Source organism: Lolium rigidum, chromosome 3, assembly GCF_022539505.1.
Source record: "Lolium rigidum isolate FL_2022 chromosome 3, APGP_CSIRO_Lrig_0.1, whole genome shotgun sequence".
NCBI classification, from domain to species: Eukaryota; Viridiplantae; Streptophyta; class Magnoliopsida; order Poales; family Poaceae; genus Lolium; species Lolium rigidum.
This window is the reverse complement of record NC_061510.1, coordinates 197,890,582-197,913,472: the sequence shown is the minus strand read 5'-3', so window position 1 is coordinate 197,913,472 and position 22,891 is coordinate 197,890,582. Positions and strand designations below refer to the sequence as shown.

Here is a 22,891-nt window from a genome sequence, read left to right as displayed (position 1 = left end):
AAACTAATCTGGGCATGAAAAGTGAGCTGCAATTATCTGTAACTTTCTTAACAAACATGTTCGCTTCCAAATATAAGCGAAATTTATATGTCTACAATTTGGCAAAATTATCCGCAAGATCGACCACGAGCATCACACCAGTAAAGAAGCCAGTACCTTGTCATACGAGGTTGAAAGATCATTTTCTTCAAAAGGGGGGATCCAGCCATTAACACGTAAAGAATAACACCACATGACCAAAAATCTGCTGTCAATCCATCATACCATTCATTGATAAGCACCTAAACAAAGATCCAAGTAAGTCCAGCGCATATATGTATTGAAAGATTTAATATCACCAAAGAAAATTGATTCAAGATGCCCACACTGAAATCTACATAAACTACTTCAGCACTTCTGTTGTTACTACAATACTAACAAGGTAAACATGATATAAACACATCATAAGTTAACACATAATGTGCAACACAAAAGTGAGGATTAGATAGCCTCAAAGAGATACAGAAAATTAACAGCAAGATCAGCAAAATTGCAAAATGATAATAAGAAACACAAGTGATATTTCTTCAAATCTGAAAGGTGTTTTGCAATCTAAATACCTCGCCAAAATCATATTTGTACAAAGTTTCAAGAAAGGGGCTTGCATTCTGATTCTTAATGACTACAAATAATCCATATCCACCAATAACACACATCCAATGTGATTCCTCATTCCTCTAACCTTTATGTATGTAGATCTCAGTGCAGCTAAATTCATAGATGATTCTTGTAGAGGTCATAAAAATTAGCCAAGGAACACACCTTTAATAAACATACATGTGATGAAAACCCAAGAAGTCCTTCCTCTCGGTAGTTGAAGTGATTTTCTCAAGGCTATGACCATGATCCTATTGGCATGACAAGGAGGTGCCGCTACCTCTAAAAAAATGTAAAGCATGAACCTGGCATAGAAAAATTCTTTGGATATCCAAAGCTGGAACTCCTTATCCCCCCCCCCCCACACACACACACACATAGGTATTGGTTTCTTTGTCACCATTCATCATATTCACACATAAGCAAGCATGGAACCTATCTATTTTAGAACCCAACATAAAAACAACACAATATTAGTCAAGTGATGATATCCTTTCTTCAGAGTAACTTGATTCATCGTGCCACCAGAATCAAAGCTTTAACTTAATTGCGTTGGAAGTTCAAATCTGGTTACCTGCACATGGAGTAGAAGTGGTGAATTTGCCGTCGCCACTCGCCGACTCATATCCACTCGTTAATGGCCTGCTCTAGATGAGGGTAGCCAGCCTTACCTGTGAGCCATTTCCATACATCTGAATTAGTCCTGCATTTGGATTTCAACTGGATTTCACTTCCTAATTTGTATGTGTACTATAAAGGAATTATATGGGTACACATTTTGTCATCACAGGCAAGGAAATTCTACTCTTGTTCACAAAATCAAGTAAGCCAGCATAGTAGTTTTCCTCAGTGAGGACTCAAGATGCGGTGGTTTTCCCCTACCCACACCCTCTTCCTCGTCCAAGCTGATAGAATTATGAAACCACTATCCTTCAGAGAGACACCCATCAAACATACGAGCTGCAGTCCGCTACTGATTACTACACACACCTGATGTATTTCGCCATCACCATCTAAAAATGCTCCTTTAATTGGTCACATGGTACATCATCACATATGAACTGCTATAGAGCTCATATGTGAAAAGCACACATCGTTCTTGTTAAACTATGAGCAAATAATAGGGCATCACATCATGTGAATATTTGGAATAACTCATGTAGAAAAGAAACTATTTAAAATCTGTAGCATATGTCGTACACCTTATAGGCAAAATAATTATGTACTCTGACCGGAAACTATTTGAAGGCATGTTTACTTATAGAGGAAAAGCATCATTCTCATAACTGAAGTAAAAGGTTTTGCAGACAAAAGATATCACTAACCACTAAAATGCATTATCATAAGCCCATTTTAAGTAATCATGGATGAAAACATTACTTGAGGCACTACGTCAGCTATTCAGTAAAAGAGTAACCTAAATACAGAATTACCTTTAATATATCTCCAATACCTAGCGCAGAGACACTATCGAATGGAAAAACATATCCCACTGAGATGTCACATCGAATACCAAAAGAGCCTCCGAAGTAGTCAATATAGCCAACTTCATGCTGCAAGCAAAAATAACCAACTATCAAGGAATCTCCAAGAGAAATCTGCTCTTTCTGATACACAAAATGGAGAATTGCATATACATGTGCAAATTAACCTCCGTTGCTTGCACATGGCTTATAAATTTATATAATAGTACATACAACTGCAGGAGATCCAATGTGCAGCAGGATAGAGCAGACAAACATGAGAATTAAAGGAACGTCAAGTACTTCAAGTAGGAACAAGAAATCCTACCTACACAAAAAGCAGGTTGTGTGAACAAAAGTGAACGCTAGTGGCTAGAATACAGAGACATGGCTACATAATTTCCTGAAACTCAATAACATGGCAGTCAAACTTATATGGTCAGCTTATTTCCTAGGCATCAAGATATTTTGTATGGCTAGGAAAAAACCACATGATTTCCATTGTTGGATAATCTAATCACATAGGTAATTACACTAAGAAATAAAAGTAGTTTCAGTTAGTCAGGGAAGCATGAAAAAGGATATGCAGCTGCTAAATAATAAGGCCCACACATGCGTCCAGTTTACCAAGATAAAGCTTCCGAGAAACTTGCAATTGCGGTATTGATTTAACCTCTGAGCAAGCTACACACAAAGAAAAGAGGTTGTCATTAACAAATCCATGCATGTAAGCCCCTTCTCTCAGCCAAATACAGGTCAAGATCAAGACCAGTGTATCTTCAACGGGACATAGATGAGAGACACCATTAGTTGATTTCAAGGTATGACTTAAATGTACTTAGAAGTCTGGAGCAATTCGTCCTAGCACCACAATATTCCTCAACCCACACAACTAACACAACCGTGCAACTAAACCCGAAAAACATCTCCCGATTTTTACAATTCTTGATGCAGCCCGACCTTCGGTCTTCACCGCATCATATGCTTCATCGCCAAGACAACACGCAAATGTGAATATTCTCCTTTACGCGTGCCTACAATCGCCTATGTGGAACGATATACTACTTCATACTCCGTCATATCTTAATGATAGGAACTCGACGACAAGTACGGAGGGAAGAGAGGATGCCATAGAGACCCGAGGACGCAAGGCCGATGTCATGGAAGCATGGACGAGAAGGAGAAAGAGGAGCTGGACGCTCCAGGCCGGAACTTCCGCCCGACACAGCCGGAACTTCCGCCCAGATTCCATCCAAGACTGAAGATGCTCATGCTGAAGAGCTGCGGCCGGAACTTCCGCCCCTGATGGCCGGAACTTCCGCCCAGGACCGGAACTTCCGCCCAGGACGGCCGGAACTTCCGCCCCATCGAACCTCAGCCAGATCTCAGCCCCCTTTGGCTTGTAACTTACCCCTTCATCCCCTTGCCTATAAATAGGAACCTACCCCCACCTTCATGAGGGAGAGATGATGTTTAGATGAATTGGCTTATGCCTCTATTATCCCTTAGTGGATTTGGGAAACCCCCACCTTAGGTTAATTCCTATTGTACCACCCGGGCTCCGATCGAATCCTATTGTATCTCTTTGGTGACTTCTACCAATCTTGATCTTTTGCTTGCACTTCTACCTATTTTGTCTTTTGCTTGCACTTCTATTGAGTTTGGTCTTTTCACCCTTCTAGATTCATAGGATCTTCGATTCGTCGATCTTTTTGCGGGACTTCTACCGAAAGGTCTTTTCCTTGCAACTTCTATCGAGTTGGTGGTTCGGGCCAACGAGAACAAACCGATTGTGTTGTGTGCGTGTGTTTGTATCGTGTTCTTCGCGTTCATCCACTTCCCCGCGAACCCCCCTCCGCAATCACACTCGCCCGGGTCAAACCGTGAAGATTGGGCACACCCTCGGGCTTAGCCCGCATCATATGGTATCAGAGCAAAGGTTGCCACGGATTTGACCTTCCGCTTCCACCAATTTCGCCCAAAAATTTCCCCAAAAATAGCTCGAATTTGGATCTCAGGATTTGTTGCGATGTTTGTGGTTTTGGTCCACAGATCTTTTGTCTTTGGTGTTGATCTAACATTCCTCCAATTTTCACCGGCCAATTCCATCAATTTTCCCCGAAATTCAGCGATTTGTCCCACAGTTTTCGCCCCGTGTTCATGCTGTTCGTCGCGCAGATCTAGATCCAGAAAATCTGCTATTTCCGGTACTACCGGCCGCTCCTAGCGGAACTTCCGCTGGCCACTTTCTTCTTCCTCCGCTCGACCTTCAGCGCCCGCGTTTTCCCAGGCCGCCAGCAACCACCGCGCGCCACAAGCCGCTGCTCCACCGGCCAGCCTCCACCAGCATCCGCTCGCAGCGCACACGCCGCGCCCACCTCGCCTCAGCCTCGCTCGCCCAGCAGCCGCCGCCCAACACGCCATCGCGCGCCCCAGCCTGGCCCCAAACCGCCTCTGCCTAACTTCCCCGCTCGCCCGCAATAGCCGCCGCCCCAGCAGATCGCCCCCACCCACGCGCTGCACTCGCCAACCGCCAGCCACGCCCGCTCCCCTCGCCTCGATCGGCTCCGCCCATCCCACGCCCGCAGCGGGCCACCGCCAGCTCCACCTCACGCTTGGCCCAGCGGCCGCCTGAACCCATCCGCGCCGCACGCCAAGGCCCAGCTGCCGCCCCGCCTTGGCCCGCAGCACCAGCAGACCACGACCAGCACGCGCTCGCCTGCATCGCGCCAAGTCAACGCCGCCCCGCGCGGCAAAATCGCCACAGCTCCCACGCGCCGCCAGGCCCAGGCCAACCTCCGCGTCACCACCACATCGCCGCAGGCCACGATCTTGCTCCTGCCCTGCGCGCACAAGCAGTACCAATTCCGCGCCAATCCCTGAATCAATTTCGTCCAGATCAATCCCCAGTTTTCCATTTGATTCCGCACAAAGATACAGTAGCACTCTCCTGGCACCGAGCGTAACCGTACATCCGGCTCAAACTATCACAGCACAAGAACCTGTCCTGAGCAACAAACCAAGCGATGTCTTGTTGCACGTAGCACCCTGGACAGAATCGGCTCCCAAAGGAACTTCCTGTCAAGCACCATCCGGATCAATGACCGGAACTTGGACGGATCCCGAGCAGCCCTCCACAACATGCCGCAAAGACGTGCATAGTGCCTTGATGAACGCCATGGACTTCGCCGCCAGATTGAAGCGCCAGGACTCGTACCGTGTCTCCATACCGATGCTCCCAACAGTTACGACGTCGAGACGCCGCCACCGAGTCGATCCGCGGATCGAGGCTTTCGCAGACAACATCCAGCTCCAAGCGTTAGGGGACTCCGACACTCCTGTCGGCGCCTCCAAGGAGGGACGACACCTGCGAGCGCCGTTGCCGCCGCCCGATCGAGCCAAGCTAGACTTTCGTCCGAGTCATCGCAAGCCTCCTAACTCCGGCTCTGGGCATACCGTCCGTGAGGCCTCGCACTGCTGCCGTCGCGGCTCCGCGTCGATGAAGTCGCAACAACCGCGACGACACCTCTGGAACACCCCGCATGGCTCAAGCGCAACGGCGACACCATCATCCGACACCACCTCGATCGATCGCAAGCTTGTGTGCTTCACACCCGCCTAACATCAATACGGTCATACACTTCGCCTCACTCCGCTTGTAGCCGCGGTGGCTTTCTTCGTGTACGCTACTCCGGCAATGACGACGCGGCTTAATCCGAGTGTTGCGAAGCATTGCACAAGTGTCACGACCGTGAGAGGGTGTGTGTGCGTTGTGTTGAGCAAAGCTCCGAAGCAAGCTCGGTGAGAAAGATACACAAAAGAAGAAAAGTGTGACATATACATAGAGAAAAAATAAAGCTTCTAAGCATGGAGAAAAAAAAAGTGAAAAAAAAGAGAAAAAGAAAAAGAAATAGAAAAAGAGTGTGTGTCCACCGATACAAAGGAGTGCAAAGCTTGTACGCACTAAGAGAGAAAAGAGAAGAGTGGCATTTGTGCAAATCTAGTTGCTTCTCTCATATGCAACCAAGCTACGGTCTCTCTTGTGTTGGCGCGACACCGAGCTTATAGTCTTCGTTAGGACCATCTTTGTTACTTGCTCACTTCCTTGGTCGCGCTAACCCCATTGTTCTTCCTTGTGTGTGTTTCCGTGTTTCCTTGACATAGATCACCGCTTTTGACATTTGACTTTGGATCTTACCCACATTTGACAATAGACATTTTCTTTGGTTCTTTTCGTTTGCTATCCACTTCCTCACCTACCACCATATAGAGTTCTTAGCCTTTTGCGTGTGTTTTGAGTGTGTGTGTGGGTACATATCGGTTATTCTGTTATGGTCGGTCTGACCTATACACGTAGGAAGCCCACTAGTGGCTAGTTGTGGGCTTAGCCCAAGTAAATTAGGGGCTTAGCCCAAGTAAATTAGGGTTTCGAGGAGGCCGTCCTCCTATATAAACACTTGTATCCCTTCGAGATTAAGCAGACAATAATTCAGTATCATTACTGTCTCGTCTCCTGAAGGGAGACGGGAGAACCCTAGCCGCCGCACCAACCCTAACCGCCGCCTCCTTCCTCCGCGACGGCGCCCGGCCGTCGGCGCCGAGCTCTCCAACCTCTCCGCCCTCGCTTCCACCCTTACAACCTCCGCCCTAGACCCGGTAGAACCCTAGCCTCTACCACTTTGGTATCAGATTGCCTAGGTCTTATGGGCTCCAACAGCCCCCCCGTCGACACCATCGCCGCCACGTCCACCGCCGCCACCACCACCACTTCCGCCGCCATGACCGGCGCCCACGCGCTGCAGGGGGCCGCCGCCGCCGTCCCCACGGGCCTCGACCTCCTGCCCGCTACTTTGGCGGACCTCGCCGACAGCCTCCGCGCCATCCGCTTCGAGCTTGCGGAGATCAAGGCCGGCCAGCACCCGCCGCCCCCACCAGCCGCCGTTCCGCCGCCGCCCCCACCGGCCGCTGTTCCGCCGCCACCACCGACCGCTGCTACGCCGCCGCCCCCACCGGCCGCCTCCGCCGCCAGCAATGGCCGGCCCGCGTGGTGGCCGCCGTCGCCCTCGCCGATTCCCACATGGACCGACGCGGCACCCGTCTACACTCATACTGCGGCGCGGACGACGGTCCAGCAGCCCGCCCACCGCCTTGGCGGCCCTGGCGGGTTTCCGGGGCCCTTCGTCGCGAGCACGTCCGTCAACCCGACCAGCCAGGAGGGCGCCCCCATGGTCCCGGTCGTGGCACAACAGCCGCCCCGCTTCACTAAGCTGGAGTTCGCCACCTACGACGGCGCCACCGACCCCCTGAACTGGCTGAACCAGTGTGAGCAATTTTTCGGGGCAGCGGACGCTCGGCACCGACCGCACATGGATCGCCTCCTATCACCTACGGGCGCCGCGCGGACTTGGTACTACGCCCTCGAGCAGGACGAGGGCGGGATGCCGCCTTGGGAGCGTTTCCGCGACCCGTGCCTCCGCCGGTTTGGGCCGACCCTCCGTGGCAGCCGCCTCGCCGAGCTGGGACGCCTCGCCTTCACTACCACGGTCCAGGACTTCGCCGACCGCTTTCAGGCGCTCGCGTGCCATGCCCCGGGTGTCTCGGCACGGCAGCGCGCCGATCTCTTCGTCGGCGGCCTCCCCGACTACATTCGCGTCGATGTCGAGATGCGCGAGCCGGGGGACCTGCAGACGGCCATGTACTACGCACGAGCCTACGAGCAGCGCGCCCTCGCCATGCAGCAGGTCTACGCGCAACGTGGCAGCGCCCGGCCCGTGCCCCGACCCGCCCCGACGCCCACCGCCCCGCCGCGTCCCGCACTGGCCGCTTCGCCCGCAGGCCCTCCTGCGCCGACTCGCCCCTTCAAGCGGCTGACGGCTGCGGAGCCGCTTGAGCGGCGCCGCCAGGGGCTGTGCTTCAACTGCGACGAAAAATACGCGCCGGGCCACACGTGCGCCCGCCTCTTCTACTTGGAGACCGTCGACAACGCCGACGTTGAGGCCCTCACCGCCGAGCTCACGGCCGCCACCGTCACTGAGGCCGGTGTCACGACCTACGCGCCAGTCGACGCGTCCGCCTTCGTCGTGTCTCTCCATGCTATGGCGGGCATCAAAACGGCAAAGACGATGCTGCTTCCGGTGACGATCAATGGGGAGCGTCTAACTGCGCTGGTGGACACGGGCTCCACACACAACTTCTTGTCCGGCACCGCCATGCGCCGCCTCGCTCTCCGGCCGGCGGGCTCGGAGGCGTACGGCGTTACCGTAGCCAACGGGGATCGTCTTACGTGCCGGGCGTGGCGCGACAGGTTCCCGTGCTTGTAGGCGACGAGCCCTTCTCCATCGACTGCGTCGGCCTCGACTTGGGCTGCTACGACTTCATCCTCGGCCTCGACTTCCTGAGCACCTTAGGCCCCATCTTGTGGGACCTCGACGTGCTGTCCCTCATCTTCTGGCGCGAGGGAGGCCGCCGTGTTCACTGGACGGGCATGGGCAGCACTGGCACATCCCCGCGGCTACACCTGATGGCTGCCGCGCTCGACGAGGCGCATCCGCTCCTAGCCGACTTACTGCAGCAGCACGGCGACCTCTTCGACGAGCCGCAGGGCCTCCCTCCCTCGCGACCCTGTGACCACCGCATCCACCTGCAGCCAAACACGGCACCCGTAGCTGTGCGGCCGTACCGGTACCCCAGCTGCAGAAGGACGAGCTCGAGCGCCAGGTGGCGGTCATGCTCGCTCAGGGCATCATCCGGATCTCGACGTCACCGTTCTGCGCCCCGTGCTCCTGGTGCGCAAGACCGACGGCACGTGGCGTTTCTGCATCGACTTCCGCGCCCTCAACACCGTCACGTCCAAGGACAAGTTCCCCATCCCCGTCGTGGATGAGCTCCTGGACGAGCTGCATGGCGCGCGCTTCTTCACCAAGCTCGACTTGCGCTCGGGCTATCATCAGGTGCGCATGCACCCGACGACATCGCCAAGACGGCGTTCTGCACTCACCATGGCCACTACGAGTTTTTGGTGATGCCGTTCGGCCTCTCCAATGCGCCGGCGACCTTCCAGGCTCTGATGAACGACGTGCTCAGCCCCTACTTACGCCGCTTTGTACTTGTTTTCTTTGATGATATTTTGATCTACAACGCATCCTGGGCACGTGGCCATCATCTTCAACGAGCTTCGAGCGCATCGTCTTCACCTCAAGCGCTCGAAGTGCTCGTTTGGCACGACCTCCGTCGCATATTTGGGCCACGTCATCTCCGCCGACGGTGTCGCGATGGACGCGGACAAGGTCGCTGCCGTCGCCGCCTGGCCAACGCCCCAGTCGCCACGAGCTCTGCGCGGATTTTTGGGCCTCGCAGGATACTACCGGCGATACATCCAGGACTTCGGCCTCATCGCCGCGCCCCTTACGCGCCTGCTTCGCCGCGACGCTTTCTCTTGGGACGAGGAGGCGGCCACGGCCTTCGCCGCACTGCAGTGGGCACTCACGACGGGTCCCGTTCTTCAGATGCCGGACTTCGACGAGCCGTTCGTGGTGGGCTGCGACGCCTCCGGCATTGGCTTCGGCGCCGTCCTTCACCAGGGCGCGGGTCCACTCGCCTTCTTCAGTCGCCCCTTCGCCGCGCGCCACCACAAGCTCGCCGCATATGAGCGCGAGCTGATCGGGCTGGTCCAGGCGGTGCGCCACTGGCGGGCGTATCTTTGGGGCCGGACATTCCGTGTGCGCACGGACCACTACAGCCTGAAGTTCTTGCTGGATCAGCGCCTCTCTACCGTGCCGCAACACCAGTGGATCAGCAAGCTCTTCGGCTTCGACTTCACCGTCGAGTACCGCCCCGGCCGCCTCAATACAGTCGCCGACGCCCTGTCCCGCCGCAATGTTGACGACACTGCGGACGCGCCCACAGTCGGTGCAGCCCTTTGCATCCACTCCGGGCCATCGTTCGTCTTCATCGACGGGGTTCGCCGCGCTACTGCCACGGCTGCGGATGCGCGAAGGCTGCGCCGGCGCGCCGGCCGACGGCGAGCTGGTCGCGCCATGGCGCCTGGACGAGGGACTACTCCTCCATGGACGCCGCATCTTCGTGCCGGATCATGGAGACCTGCGCCACCAGGCCTTGTCCTTGGCGCACTCTGCAGGTCACGAGGGTGCCCAGAAGATCCTGCACCGTCTCCGCGCTGATTTTTACATTCCAGGGGATAGCGCCCTGGTGCGAGACTGGGTGCGGGCGTGTGTCACTCGCGCGACGGAACAAGACGGAGACGCTCCGTCCGGCGAGCTTCGCCGCGGCCGGCTGGACGTGCCGTCCCAGGTGTGGGCGGACATCTCCATGGACTTCATCGAGGGGCTGCCAAAGGTTGGCGGCAAGTCCGTCATCCTCACGGTGGTTGACCGCTTCTCCAAGTACGTGCACTTCATCGCCCTGGGCCATCCCTATACGGCGGCATCCGTGGCACGCGCCTTCTTCGACGGCATCGTTCGCCTCCACGGGTTTCCGTCCTCCATCGTCAGTGATCGTTGTGACGCCCCAGAACCGGTATCCTGAGGATTCCAGCGAACCCGCCGAAATCCGCACGATATCGATTCTGAGACGCCCTCCGACACGACGTGCGCGACGAATCACACACGTGATGCCAGAGGAATTAACACGAGCGGTAACATTACAACAGGATTACAATAGAGCCCACAAGAAACATATTACAACAACGACTCCAACGAGTCAAGATACAGATATACAATACAAATATCCAAATCATACAAAAGATCAAATACGTCCGAGTACGGACAAGATACAAATTGTACTAAGAGTCCGGAAGATAACTAGCGGCGTCCATAACCCTGCCCAGGCCAAGCCGGAAGGGTAACCTTGCTAACGTCGTCTTCATCGAACATATCTTCATACCTGCCCGGTTATATCCCGTAGAAGCAGCAATAAGTACGGGTTCGTACTTAACAAGACTTCAAGACGTATAAGCATTCGTCAACCAGTTGTCCTTTGTACTTGAGGCACGCAGGGGACTTAGAGGACGCAAGAGGAACGTCATAAATATGGTGGGGTTAAGCGGCAGCGCGAAAGCACTAAAAACCTATAGAGACACTCTGCAACATTCGTCTAATCAGAGAAGATGAGAGAGCGCATAAACTAACAGTTCTATACTCTGCAAACATAACACAGCCGATGTGTTCCCCCTTCGCAAAGAGGTACTTAACTCACACGGTTGACAAGTTTTAACTAGTTATTATTTAAGTTTTTCTATCTTACTACACAAGTTATTAATATTGAAACAACAGGTGTAAGTTGTCTATGGTCGAGTCATACAGCTCCAAGTCGTCCATAACCGCGGACACGGCTTATCGATAAGATTGTAACCCTGCAGGGGTGCCCAAATGTGCCCACACGCACGTTCAACCCACTTGCGACAGGTGGATTTCGCGACTCGCACTCTCCTTCACTACAACAATGTCCAGGAAGCCACCTAACTAAGTTAACCCGTTTCGGAGCCCGATCGGAACTCTGACGCGGACCTAGCTGTTGCGAGAACGGCTAAGAGGATCAGAGCCCACTAGAGGATGACCTCTTAACAATGCGGACCGCACCTACGGACGTGCAAGAGACAACAGGGATACAAGGCACACATGGCTTCCCCAAAAGTAACATCATATCATCGGACCACAAAGAAACATGCTTGCACGCCCGAGAGAAACAAAAACGTTCAAACTAATTGTGGCCACTGGACAAAGCTGTAGATTCCGGCAGTGGTCAAGGGGAGACCCGTAAGCATACCCACGTGTGGTTAGAGCGCTCAGTCTCGGAACAGATAACAAGAACTCGGGGTCCTAAGATATTTAGGAAACACAAGTGAGCCGTCACAAAACGATCAGCTGACCCACCGATGCCTTCGCTAAACAAATGTCAACAACTAAAGTAACTATGATTATTCCCAACATATAACCCGATAAGGCCTTGTTCGGTTTATGGGGAGCCTTTCCCGACGTGGATCTAACCACGCGAGGATTTGGGTGGTCCCCTCGTTGTCACCCCAATCCCCACAAATCATCTTCCAGTATTCCCTTCTTATCCCTTACGCTAAATGTCTATTCGGTTAATCCCGCCACCAAAACCTGGTGCGCGATCAGCTGCTTGAACCAGGAGGCCTGCTTCCACACGGGCGGGCGGGCGTTGGTACAAGATGGGAAGGGGAGGACGAGGAACGGAGAGATGCCAAAGATCTGGAGGCCTGCTTGTTCTTCGATCGGGATCCGTGGCGGCGTCAGCTTCGAGGAAGAGCGGCATGGAGGGGCGGCGTCAGCGTCGAAGAAGATCTGGCCTCTAGTTTGTTGCCCGACCACCGGCGCCGCCGTTGTCCCCTCCGTTCGCGTCGCCGCCGCCGCCGCGAGAGGAACGAAGGCCTCGCTCGTGTCTTTCCGCTTGCGTCTATTCGGGATCCTATCCACGGGAGTGACGGAGAGTTTCTATATACCGGCGAAACTGGGGGATTTGGAGGGGAATCGGGCTGGGTGGAAAACCAACCGGTTTTAACCGAACGCATTTTATGTTCGGAACGGGATTAATCCACCGCGTGTTCGATCCCGGCCGACCCACGGGGTTTCGGGCCCGATCCCGGCCGGGGTGGGACGAAACGAACGAGGCCTAAGATAACAATAACGGTAACGAGGTAAAACAGCACTAGCATGCACTACGACTCGCAAGGCAGACCCGATAACCAAACAATAGCCGTGGGAGGTGATGGTGGCAATATGGGATGCTTGAGGTAACAAGTGGAAAGGACACGTGACAAGAACGCAACTTAAGGATAGCATGAGGGAGAAGGCAAAATAAAATAGGTGAGCGACTCCTGCAGGGACAGGAGTATAGGGAAATGCTTGCCTGTTAAAGCTTGCCGAGGAACATCCGGAGAACTTGTCGTATCTCACAACACCACTTCGCGATCCTATCCGGGAAGAAGCAAAAGCTGGAACACACAACGTATGCAAGTCTTACTACTACGGATAAAGAAGATCCAGCATGATCAAGATGATATGCATGACATGGCAACGATGATGCGATGCAACTTATCCAAATTAATCGGAGTCGGAACCCGGACAAGCAAATTAGGTTGGAGTTGCATTTTCTACCATCAAAGTTAAGTGTTGATTAACATGGCATAACATGGCAGGGGTGCGCTACTTCAATATTAAACGGAGCGGGGAAAACCATAGTTGGAAATCCAAAATACTCCGCATATATGTGAGGTGAACATGCATAACTATCATCGGACGACATGATGCGAGATGCAAACAGATGTATGGATGGTATATTCATGTTCAGCACATTTTTCCGATCAATTTTCATATATAACACTTTTTATTTCGAGTTACGGTTTGAAAGATATGAATTGTGCAAGATTTGAACACATTCTGCAATTTTCAGAAAATAGAGAATATAGGAAAAGCTATTTATACCGAGGAGTTCTAGCCACAGGGGCTGACTTGCGGGGCCAGGGTTGCTGACTGTGAGGCTGACAAGGCAAGGGAGCTGATGTGGCGCCGGCAGAGGCTGACGGGTGGGGTCCACCTGTCAGACCGGAAATGAAATCAAAAAGGGGTGTGTTTTTGCCACAGGTAGGACTTGAACTCAGGATCTCTTGATCTAGATCCAAGGAACAGACCAGCCAGGCTACTGTGACATGATGAACAGGAACGGTCGCGCTACCTTTTGGAGGATACTGGGAGGAGCTCGGGGAGGCCAGCCATGGCGGACGACTCAGGTCGGACATGAACTCGTCGACTAGGAGCGACCCTGGATGAGGGCGTGGGCATCGGGGGTGCGCCTGGGCGCGGCGGACCCGATGGTGGAGGCGCTTGGGCGGAGGACCACCGGAATGGCGCCGACGTCGACCTGCAGGGGCGGAGGACGGCGGTGAACGGCGGGAGGGTGGAGTAGAGGAAGAAATGGAGGGAGAAGGGGCTCCTGAGACGCATCACCTCACCGTGACCGTGATGGAGATCTCGTACGGGCCGGAGGAGGACGAAGACGGCCGAAATTGACGTCGGAGCATGGCGGCCATGGTGGAGGATCCGCGAATTTGGGGGAGATTGGTGAGGCTTCGGTTCGATTCCTTGAACCAGGTTGAAGAGGAGGATGAGGCGCACCTCCTGGTGCTCTCGGTTTGGCGCGGGGTCGACCGGAACGGCAGGGCGACGAGAGTACTGTGGGGGCGGTGGTTGGTGGTTTTCCTTGCGTGTTTCTGTTCGTGAGGGAGAAGAAGAAAAGGGGAAGAGAGATGGTGGCGGCGCGAGAGGGAGGGGGATCTAGGGTTTGCTGGACTTGCATTGGGGATTAAAAGGAAAAGGAGGGAGTAGGTGAGGAACGGTGGTGGCGTGGTGGTTGGAGCGCAGGACCACCATCACGTTCTCTGTGTGCTTGCTTTGGAGAAGGACAAGACGGAAAGGAAGATGATCGAAGGGGTACGAGTTGGATGGTGGGCTGCCAGGGAAAAAGAGGTGGGCTGAAAGGAGAGAGGGGGAGGTGGGCCGCCAGGTGAAGTGGAAAAGAGAGAGGGTTGGGCCGGGAAGAGAGAGAGGCCCAGGTTTAGGGTTAGATTTTGTTTAAAAGAAAGAACAAAGGATGGTTTATTAATAAAACCATATGAGAGGTAAAAAATAAAATAAGAAGGGTTTATAAAATAATTTTATTTGTGAAAACATGGCTATGATGTATGCATGATGTCATGATGATGCACAAAAGAAAAAGAGCAAGCAAATCTAGTAGGGGTACTACCCGGGGCCGTTACAATCGTGATCCTGTGTTTACGGGTCACGTCTGGAGGGACCTCTTTGGGCTGGCGGGCGTGAAGCTCCGCATGAGTACGGCGTTTCACCCTCAGACGGACGGCCAGTCCGAGGTCGTCAACAAGATCATCGCCATGTACCTGCGCTGCCTCACCGGGGATCGTCCACGAGCTCTGGTGGACTGGCTGGCGTGGGCCGAGTACTGCTACAACACGTCATACCACTCCGCGCTGCACGCTACTCCCTTTGAGGTGGTCTATGGGAGGCCACCACCGGTGATGCTTCCCTGTGCGTCTGGCACGGCCCGTACTGAGACGGCGGATGACCTGCTGCGTACCCGCGATGAGATCGGCGAGGCGCGCCGGCGACTTCTTCGAGCTCGGCAGCTGGCCGGGAAGTACTATGATGCACACCATCGCGAGGCGGAATTTGCGGTGAGCGATTGGGTCCGGCTACGCCTTCTTCACCGGACGACCCAGTCCTTGGACCCGCGCTCCAGGCGCAAGTTGGGACCTCGTTACGCCGGTCCTTTCCGTGTGCTGGAGCGCATCGGCAAGCTCGCCTACCGCCTTGAGTTGCATGCGGGCTCGCGCCTCCACGACGTCTTCAATGTCGGCCTCCTGAAGACCTACAGGGGCGACCCTCCTTCTGCACCACCAGCTCTTCCACCTACTTCGGATGGGCGTCTCGAGCCTGCCCCGGCGAGTGTGGCTCGCGTGTTGAAGGCCCAGCAGCGCCGTGGTGTTTGGCACGTCTTGGTGCATTGGACCGGCCTACCCGAGGACGAGGCGACTTGGGAGAAGCTTGAAGATCTCCGTCAGCAGTTTCCAGAAGTTCAGCTCGAGGACGAGCTGTTTGAGAAGACAGGGAGAGATGTTATGGTCGGTCTGACCTATACACGTAGGAAGCCCACTAGTGCCTAGTTGTGGGCTTAGCCCAAGTAAATTAGGGGCTTAGCCCAAGTAAATTAGGGTTTCGAGGAGGCCGTCCTCCTATATAAACACTTGTATCCCTTCGAGATTAAGCAGACAATAATTCAGTATCATTACTGTCTCGTCTCCTGAAGGGAGACGGGAGAACCCTAGCCGCCGCACCAACCCTAACCGCCGCCTCCTTCCTCCGCGCCGGCGCCCAGCCGCCGGCGCCGAGCTCTCCAACCTCTCCGCCCTCGCTTCCACCCTTACAACCTCCGCCCTAGACCCGGTAGAACCCTAGCCTCTACCATATTCTCTATCTTGAACCATTTTCTCGATTTTGGTTTGCGAGTTTTGACCTTTTGATAGTTCTCCTTCCACCATATATACACCAATCCTAGAGACTAACATGTATAGTGAGGATGAGCCTACGGAGGACGACATGGAGTACTATGAGGGTGATAGCTCCGCAAGCACCGAAGATATGGAGGACCATGTGGAGCTCGACACCGACAATGGCTCCGCATGCATTGGCGACGTGACCGACATCGAGCATCTCTACACCGACCATGACTCGCCAAGCATGGACAACATGGTGGAGCACCACCTCGACCACGACTACGACTACGACGACATGGTGGAGCACCACCTCGACCACGACTACGACTACGACGACATGGTGGAGCACTACCTCGACTACGACTACGACACCATGATGGAGCATCGCACCGAGCACTACCTCGAGCACGACATCGACACCATGGTGGAGCCTAGCTTCGACCCCACCTTGAACAAGACCGGTGCCTACAAGTTCCCCATCTTGGCCAATGGAACTACATATGAAGATAGAGGACCTCCAAGACGGCGCAACCATGAGAGTGCTTATGCACATGATCATCTACGTCGAACTCATCCTATGAAACACCAAGAGCGCCCCCTTCATGATCGCCATCGACACTCTCCTCCAAGCTCAAGAAGGCGCCACAAGCAAAGTGCCAAGCCACATGAACCATCATCTAGGCATGCCGAGGATCGTCATCAACACACGTCGCCTCATGATCGTCGTCGATCATCACAACCCCATGACCACCATCGACATGCATCACCACATGACCGTCGCCGACACAAGTCACCTCATGTTCGCCATCGACCAACACCTCCCAAGGATCTTCGCCGACACAAGTCACCTCATGTTCGCCATCGACCAACACCTCCCAAGGATCTTCGACGACACCCCCCAAGACATGGTGATGATGCAAGAAGACGAGAGCCTCGACATGAAGCGGCCAAGGCTACAAAGAACAACAACACCAACCATATGGTGTCCACAAAGCCTAGCGCCACCACCGAAATGGCATCTCCAAGACCGCCTACACATGAGAAGATCTCCAATGGTGCAAGACAAGGCGCTACACCAACAAGCAAGATGGTGCCAAGTACAAAGAAAGAGGAACCACATATCATGGTGCTTCCTCCTCCTACCGCCACCACCATAATGGCACCTACAAGAAGCTCAAGCCCCAAGATGAAGACCATGGAGTCTACACTTCAAGATGAAGGACGGTCTACACAACTTTATGCCAACATAACATTGTGTTGTCCACCAAGATCAAGTAGCTCCCAATGCTTTCGTTGCAAACAAGACGGTCATCTTTGGGAATGCCCCAATCTCCATTGTGATGTGTGCACATCCAACAAGCACATGACATGGGAATGCAACACACCGCAAGCCCACAAGCTCTACTTCACCCAATTGGATGCCGAAATCGCCAACAAGACACTTCAAGATACCATTGTCTTCAAAGAATAGTGCAAGGAAATGGCCAAGAGGACGACTATGAAACCCACACTTCAAGATGAAGCACGAGAAGGCCAAGTCAAGGGTGACGTTGATTCGAGCCTAGCTCTCAACAACACCATAGCGCCATCAAATGGTGTCAACATGGGAGGCGATGGAGTTGAGAAGGTTGAGCATGGGATTTTCCCTTCAACCAAGGAGGCGAATGAAGTTGAGGATGGTGAGCATGGGATGATCCCTTCACCAATGGAGGCGCATGGAGATGAGAAAATCGAGCCTACTCCTATATGCTTGAATGATGATATAGTACCAATCCCATGTGAGCACGAGAGCCACTTAGCCCACTTGAGTGAGAGTGATAGTGAGTTGAGTGACTTCCACCCCATATGTGAGTTTGAGTGCTTCCATTTGGAGGACATGAGTGATACACCGAGTGAGTTGAGAGGGGTAGTTGATAGGTCTATGGAGGCCATTTCACATTCTAACAACTTAACCTCTACCTCTAGTGTGTTTTCTCATGTTGCAATAGGTTCCATGGAGGACGAGCTCCCGATCATGGAGAAGATGTACATGGTGCATGAAGATGATGCTATCACACCATGCTTGATTGAAGATGAACATGGAGGCCACATGGAGCCTACCTCTTCCCCAACACCCACTTCAAATGAGTCGGACTACAAAGGTACCTATATGGGTGTTGATGATGCCATGATCCCACTAGTGGACATGATGCTTGATGAGTGCTTGCATGAGTTGGATGATCATATTGCTATGTCATATGCTTCTTTCACATTCCCATGTGATACTTGTGATACACCTATTGTTGATCATGCGGAATTAGTTGCTTATGATGATATTTCCATGCCATGCTATGAGTCTTTCGAGTTACTTCCTCTTGCTTGCAATATGTCGAACAATTGCTCTTTCCTATGTGTTGCTTGCAATGATGATGATGATAATACTTGTGTTGTGACAACCTTGCCGAACAATTGCTCTTTCCATAGGTTTGTCGACAACAATGATAACATGTTGAACATGTTTTGCTCTAAATGTTTGCAATACTCTCCCATTAATGCAACCAAAATGTTGAATACTTTCTCTTTCCAATGCTTGGTTTGCAATGATGTTAATATGCTTGTAAAGGAGATTGCCCCCATAGCTCTCTCAAATTTTGGAGACTTCGCATATACCCATGTTGAGCATGTTCCCATGTTTACTCCGCATATTCACCATATCTATTATGATGCTTTGCTTAACGCTAATGGTGATGTGCAAAAGAGATGGACCATCATGATGGATGATGTGTTCATATACCATGCACACACATTCTTTGCTTTGCCTATTGTGTGTGTAGGTACACGGAAGACAAGGTCAACCTCGATTGAGCACGAGTTGACCAAACGAGCTCTTGAGAGCATAATACAAGTGAGTTCAAGATCGAACCCGGCTCTAATACCTTTCCCATGCTTTGCATTGAACATGTCGAACAATCTCTCTTTCTTGTGGTTCTTTTGCAAGCATGATGATGTGATTCTTACCGTTGGTGTTGCCTCAAACAAGTTGACCAATTTCTCTTTCATTTGGTTTGTTGGCACACACGGTTGTACAAATGTCTTCTTGATGAACTTTTTGGATGATATGTTGTGTGTTGCACCAAATATGAGGACCAATTTCTCTTTCCAATGGTTTGTGTGCACACATGTTGATGATATTTTGGACACTCTTCCGTATGTGTTTTTGTCAAACTCTCCACTTATTGCTTCAAGGATGTTGAACAATTTCTCTTTCCGAGGCCTTGAGTGCAATAATGCACATGAGTTTCTACATGAGATGGACACCATGGTCGTCTCACAATTTGGAGTTTTTGTGTTCCCACATTTGGAAGATGTTCATATGGAGTTCTTACACATTGACCTTGCACATGCATTATTCTTGATAAATTTGTGTTGTGCTAACGGTGTTGTGAACATGAATGGACATGTCGTTGATGATATGCTCCTCTATCACGCACACATATACTTTGCTTGGTCTTTGTTGTGTGAAGGTACACGTGACATATGGATGAGCGTCAACGAATGGGTTCAACCCCATACATCTACTACACAAGATCTCTCAATGAGAGCACACCGACATTATGCTAAGGTGACCTCCTTATACTTGGGACATATTGCTAAATCCGTTGAACATTGGCTACGCTTTGAGTGTTCTCTTGCTTCTCTTGTGCTATTGATAGGGCTCTTGACAAGTGACGGGACATTCAAGCGTGGTTATCATCTACCTCCTATACACGTTCATGAAGAGTTATCGTCGAGGACGACTCTTTTTCAAGTGGGGGGAGATGATGCAGCCCGACCTTCGGTCTTCACCGCATCATATGCTTCATCGCCAAGACAACACGCAAAGGTGAATCTTCTCCTTTACGCGTGCCTACAATCGCCTATGTGGAAAGATATACTACTTCATACTCCGTCATATCTTAATGATAGGAACTCGACGACAAGTACGGAGGGAAGAGAGGATGCCATGGAGACCCGAGGACGCAAGGCCGATGTCACGGAAGCATGGAAGAGAAGGAGAAAGAGGAGCTGGACGCTCCAGGCCGGAACTTCCGCCCGACACAGCCGGAACTTCCGCCCAGATTCCATCCAAGACTGAAGATGCTCATGCTGAAGAGCTGCGGCCGGAACTTCCTCCCCTGATGGCCGGAACTTCCGCCCAGGACCGGAACTTCCGCCCAGGACGGCCGGAACTTCCGCCCCATCAAACCTCAGCCAGATCTCAGCTCCCTTTGGCTTGTAACTTACCCCTTCATCCCCTTGCCTATAAATAGGAACCTACCCCCACCTTCATGAGGGAGAGATGATGTTTAGATGAATTGGCTTATGCCTCTATTATCCCTTAGTGGATTTGGGAGACCCCCACCTTAGGTTAATTCCTATTGTACCACCCGGGCTCCGATCGAATCCTATTGTATCTCTTTGGTGACTTCTACCAATCTTGATCTTTTGTTTGCACTTCTACCTATTTGGTCTTTTGCTTGCACTTCTATTGAGTTTGGTCTTTTCACCCTTCTAGATTCATAGGATCTTCGATTCGTCGATCTTTTTGCGGGACTTCTACCGAAAGGTCTTTTCCTTGCAACTTCTATCGAGTTGGTGGTTCGGGCCAACGAGAACAAACCGATTGTGTTGTGTGCGTGTGTTTGTATCGTGTTCTTCACGTTCATCCACTTCCCCGCGAACCCCCCTCCGCAATCACACTCGCCCGGGTCAAACCGTGAAGATTGGGCACACCCTCGGGCTTAGCCCGCATCAATTCTTCTTGACCCTTCATTTTCTACTTTAACTGAACCATCTTTTCACACAATTTTAAGCTGCAGATTAAGCATGTGGTCGTAACGTTGGGCTCTGTAAAATTTAATTAGGATACTCACTTGAAATCTAGGGGGAGGTAGAGGAAATAGAAGGAGGAGAATGTCTGGCCCTCAAACTCGCCTTCACTTTCTCCAGCCTCGATCTTCTTGTTGCATTTGATGCAGTGGTTGTCTAGCATGTGGACGAGCAGGTTCTGGCTGCAATGAACAAATAGATCATACCAGCTCAGGCATCAGCACACCAATACAAATTCTTCACACATTGTAGCATATGCGAATTGAAATATCAAGTTAATTGTGGAAAATACCAAGGGACAGGTCGGAGATGGTGAGGTTGCAGGTAAGGATGGCCAACTCTGTCCGAGGACACCAAACTTCCAATAGAGCCTGTCTAGAAAACAAAAATTGGGGGATTTCACATCAGCTCATAGTAATATCAAATACATATGCCTAGATAACAATGATCAGGCGATTTCATATCAACTCACAGTAGTAATACATACAAGGCTGTCTAAATAACAAAGTTAGTGCACAGTTAGAGGCTTGATCTGGCTGGCTGCCCAGATATTGTGTACGACATCAAAATGACCTGAAAGAGGTATCATGAGTTATTATGTTGTGTTGCCATTTTATAATATATTAGTCCATGTGCCACACATTTTTTAAACTCTGGTTTATTTTCAGCCGAATACCCATGTTTTCACATGTCAAATAGAAAGTCACTTTGATTTGTTGGGTAAGAAAGAGCCAGAGGAACTCATCTACTAATGTAGAAAGAGCAGTAAGGTTTACATCTGATGTGGTACCCCTCTATTGGTGTTCTACTCAGTTAAATAGAAGGGTCGTCCAGGCTTGCTCCGAGAGAAAGAGGATCAAGGAAAAGGAACTCGTTTACTGATGTAAAGACAATTATTGGGTACTTACATGAGTGCCATCACGGCCACCCAAAGGTGAATCTTTGACACCAAAAGTCATAGATATTGTGGGAGGGTCCAACTCAAATGCTGGCACAGCAGTCAAAACCTACAAAGAACAATCACATGTAAAAGCTAAGAAATTGCTGACAGTTGAAAAGGAAAATGAGTTCAGATTCAACAACAAATAGTTATTAGTACATCTAGATTTGCCATAGTGTATCCAGTTATAAATCAGATTTGTGCAACCAGGAAATTTCTGCCTGCTAGGATAACATATGCAAAATCTTTATAATTTCAGGCTAGCACATAATAAAAGAAACAAAATTACTAACTAAAAAGCATATACCAAATATCTTGACTTAGATGCATCTAGTAATGACATGTTGCAACAGAAGTTCCAGATCTGCAGACTGAAATCACAATAGGAGTACTAAATTGGGAAATTATGGAATAGGAGGTAGAAGTAAGCTGTGAAGAGAAAGAATCCACGAGATGATTGGTGCTGCTCATGGGGGAAGAAAGAGAGTTGGAGAGATGTAGGGAGAAAATGAGGATCCAGGAAAACCTTGGCGTTGCTCATGGAGAGAGAAAGGGGGGCCTCTCATCCGGTACCAGCCGGACGAGCAGCACGAGGAGACCATCGCGCTCCTGGTCGGAGCGGCGCATCATGCCGCCGCCGCTGTGCTCCATCTCGTGGGAAGGGCCGTCGCCAGCGTCCGCCTCCATCTCGCGGCCTGTGGCCTCCCGTGCTCCTCCCCACGACCACACCAACGGAAGGCAGCGGCCGGCGGCCTCCGGTGCTCCTCCCTGCCGGCTGGCAGCCTCCGGTACTCCGCCCAGCGGGCCGGCGACAAAAAAGTGACCAGTCGCGGCGGCTAGGGTTTTGAGAAGGGGAGAAGGAGGTAGGGAGAGAAGAGGGCATGGGAGTGGGAGTGGGTGGCGGGTAGGCCCGACCATGCTCCTCTCTCCATAGCCAAGCGACGGCTCAGCCATGACCGG

The 22,891-nt window shown here is 51.8% G+C and overlaps 1 protein-coding gene across 4 annotated transcripts; it reads right to left on the bottom strand.

Annotated features, from left to right (window-relative positions):
* Positions 1-7: 7 nt before the first annotated feature.
* On the bottom strand, positions 8-22,477 carry LOC124702873. Of its 4 annotated transcripts, XR_007002743.1 has the most exons (8): positions 22,458-22,477; positions 21,900-21,998; positions 21,284-21,366; positions 21,036-21,173; positions 2,727-2,783; positions 2,070-2,189; positions 1,211-1,339; positions 8-281 (listed from the first exon to the last, which is right to left on the bottom strand). XR_007002743.1 is itself a non-coding variant. In XM_047235048.1 (6 exons), the coding sequence occupies exons 1-5, from the start codon at positions 22,470-22,472 to the stop codon at positions 2,768-2,770; spliced, it is 351 nt and encodes a 116-aa protein (XP_047091004.1). In that variant the 5' UTR covers positions 22,473-22,477; the 3' UTR covers positions 2,234-2,427; positions 2,727-2,767. The 4 variants fall into 4 exon arrangements, 3 of the variants coding, with proteins under 3 accessions (XP_047091004.1, XP_047091005.1, XP_047091006.1); XM_047235048.1 differs by lacking the exons at positions 8-281; positions 1,211-1,339; positions 2,070-2,189 and adding an exon at positions 2,234-2,427; XM_047235049.1 differs by lacking the exons at positions 8-281; positions 1,211-1,339; positions 2,070-2,189 and adding an exon at positions 2,234-2,423.
* Between the last annotated feature and the right edge of the window lie 414 nt (positions 22,478-22,891).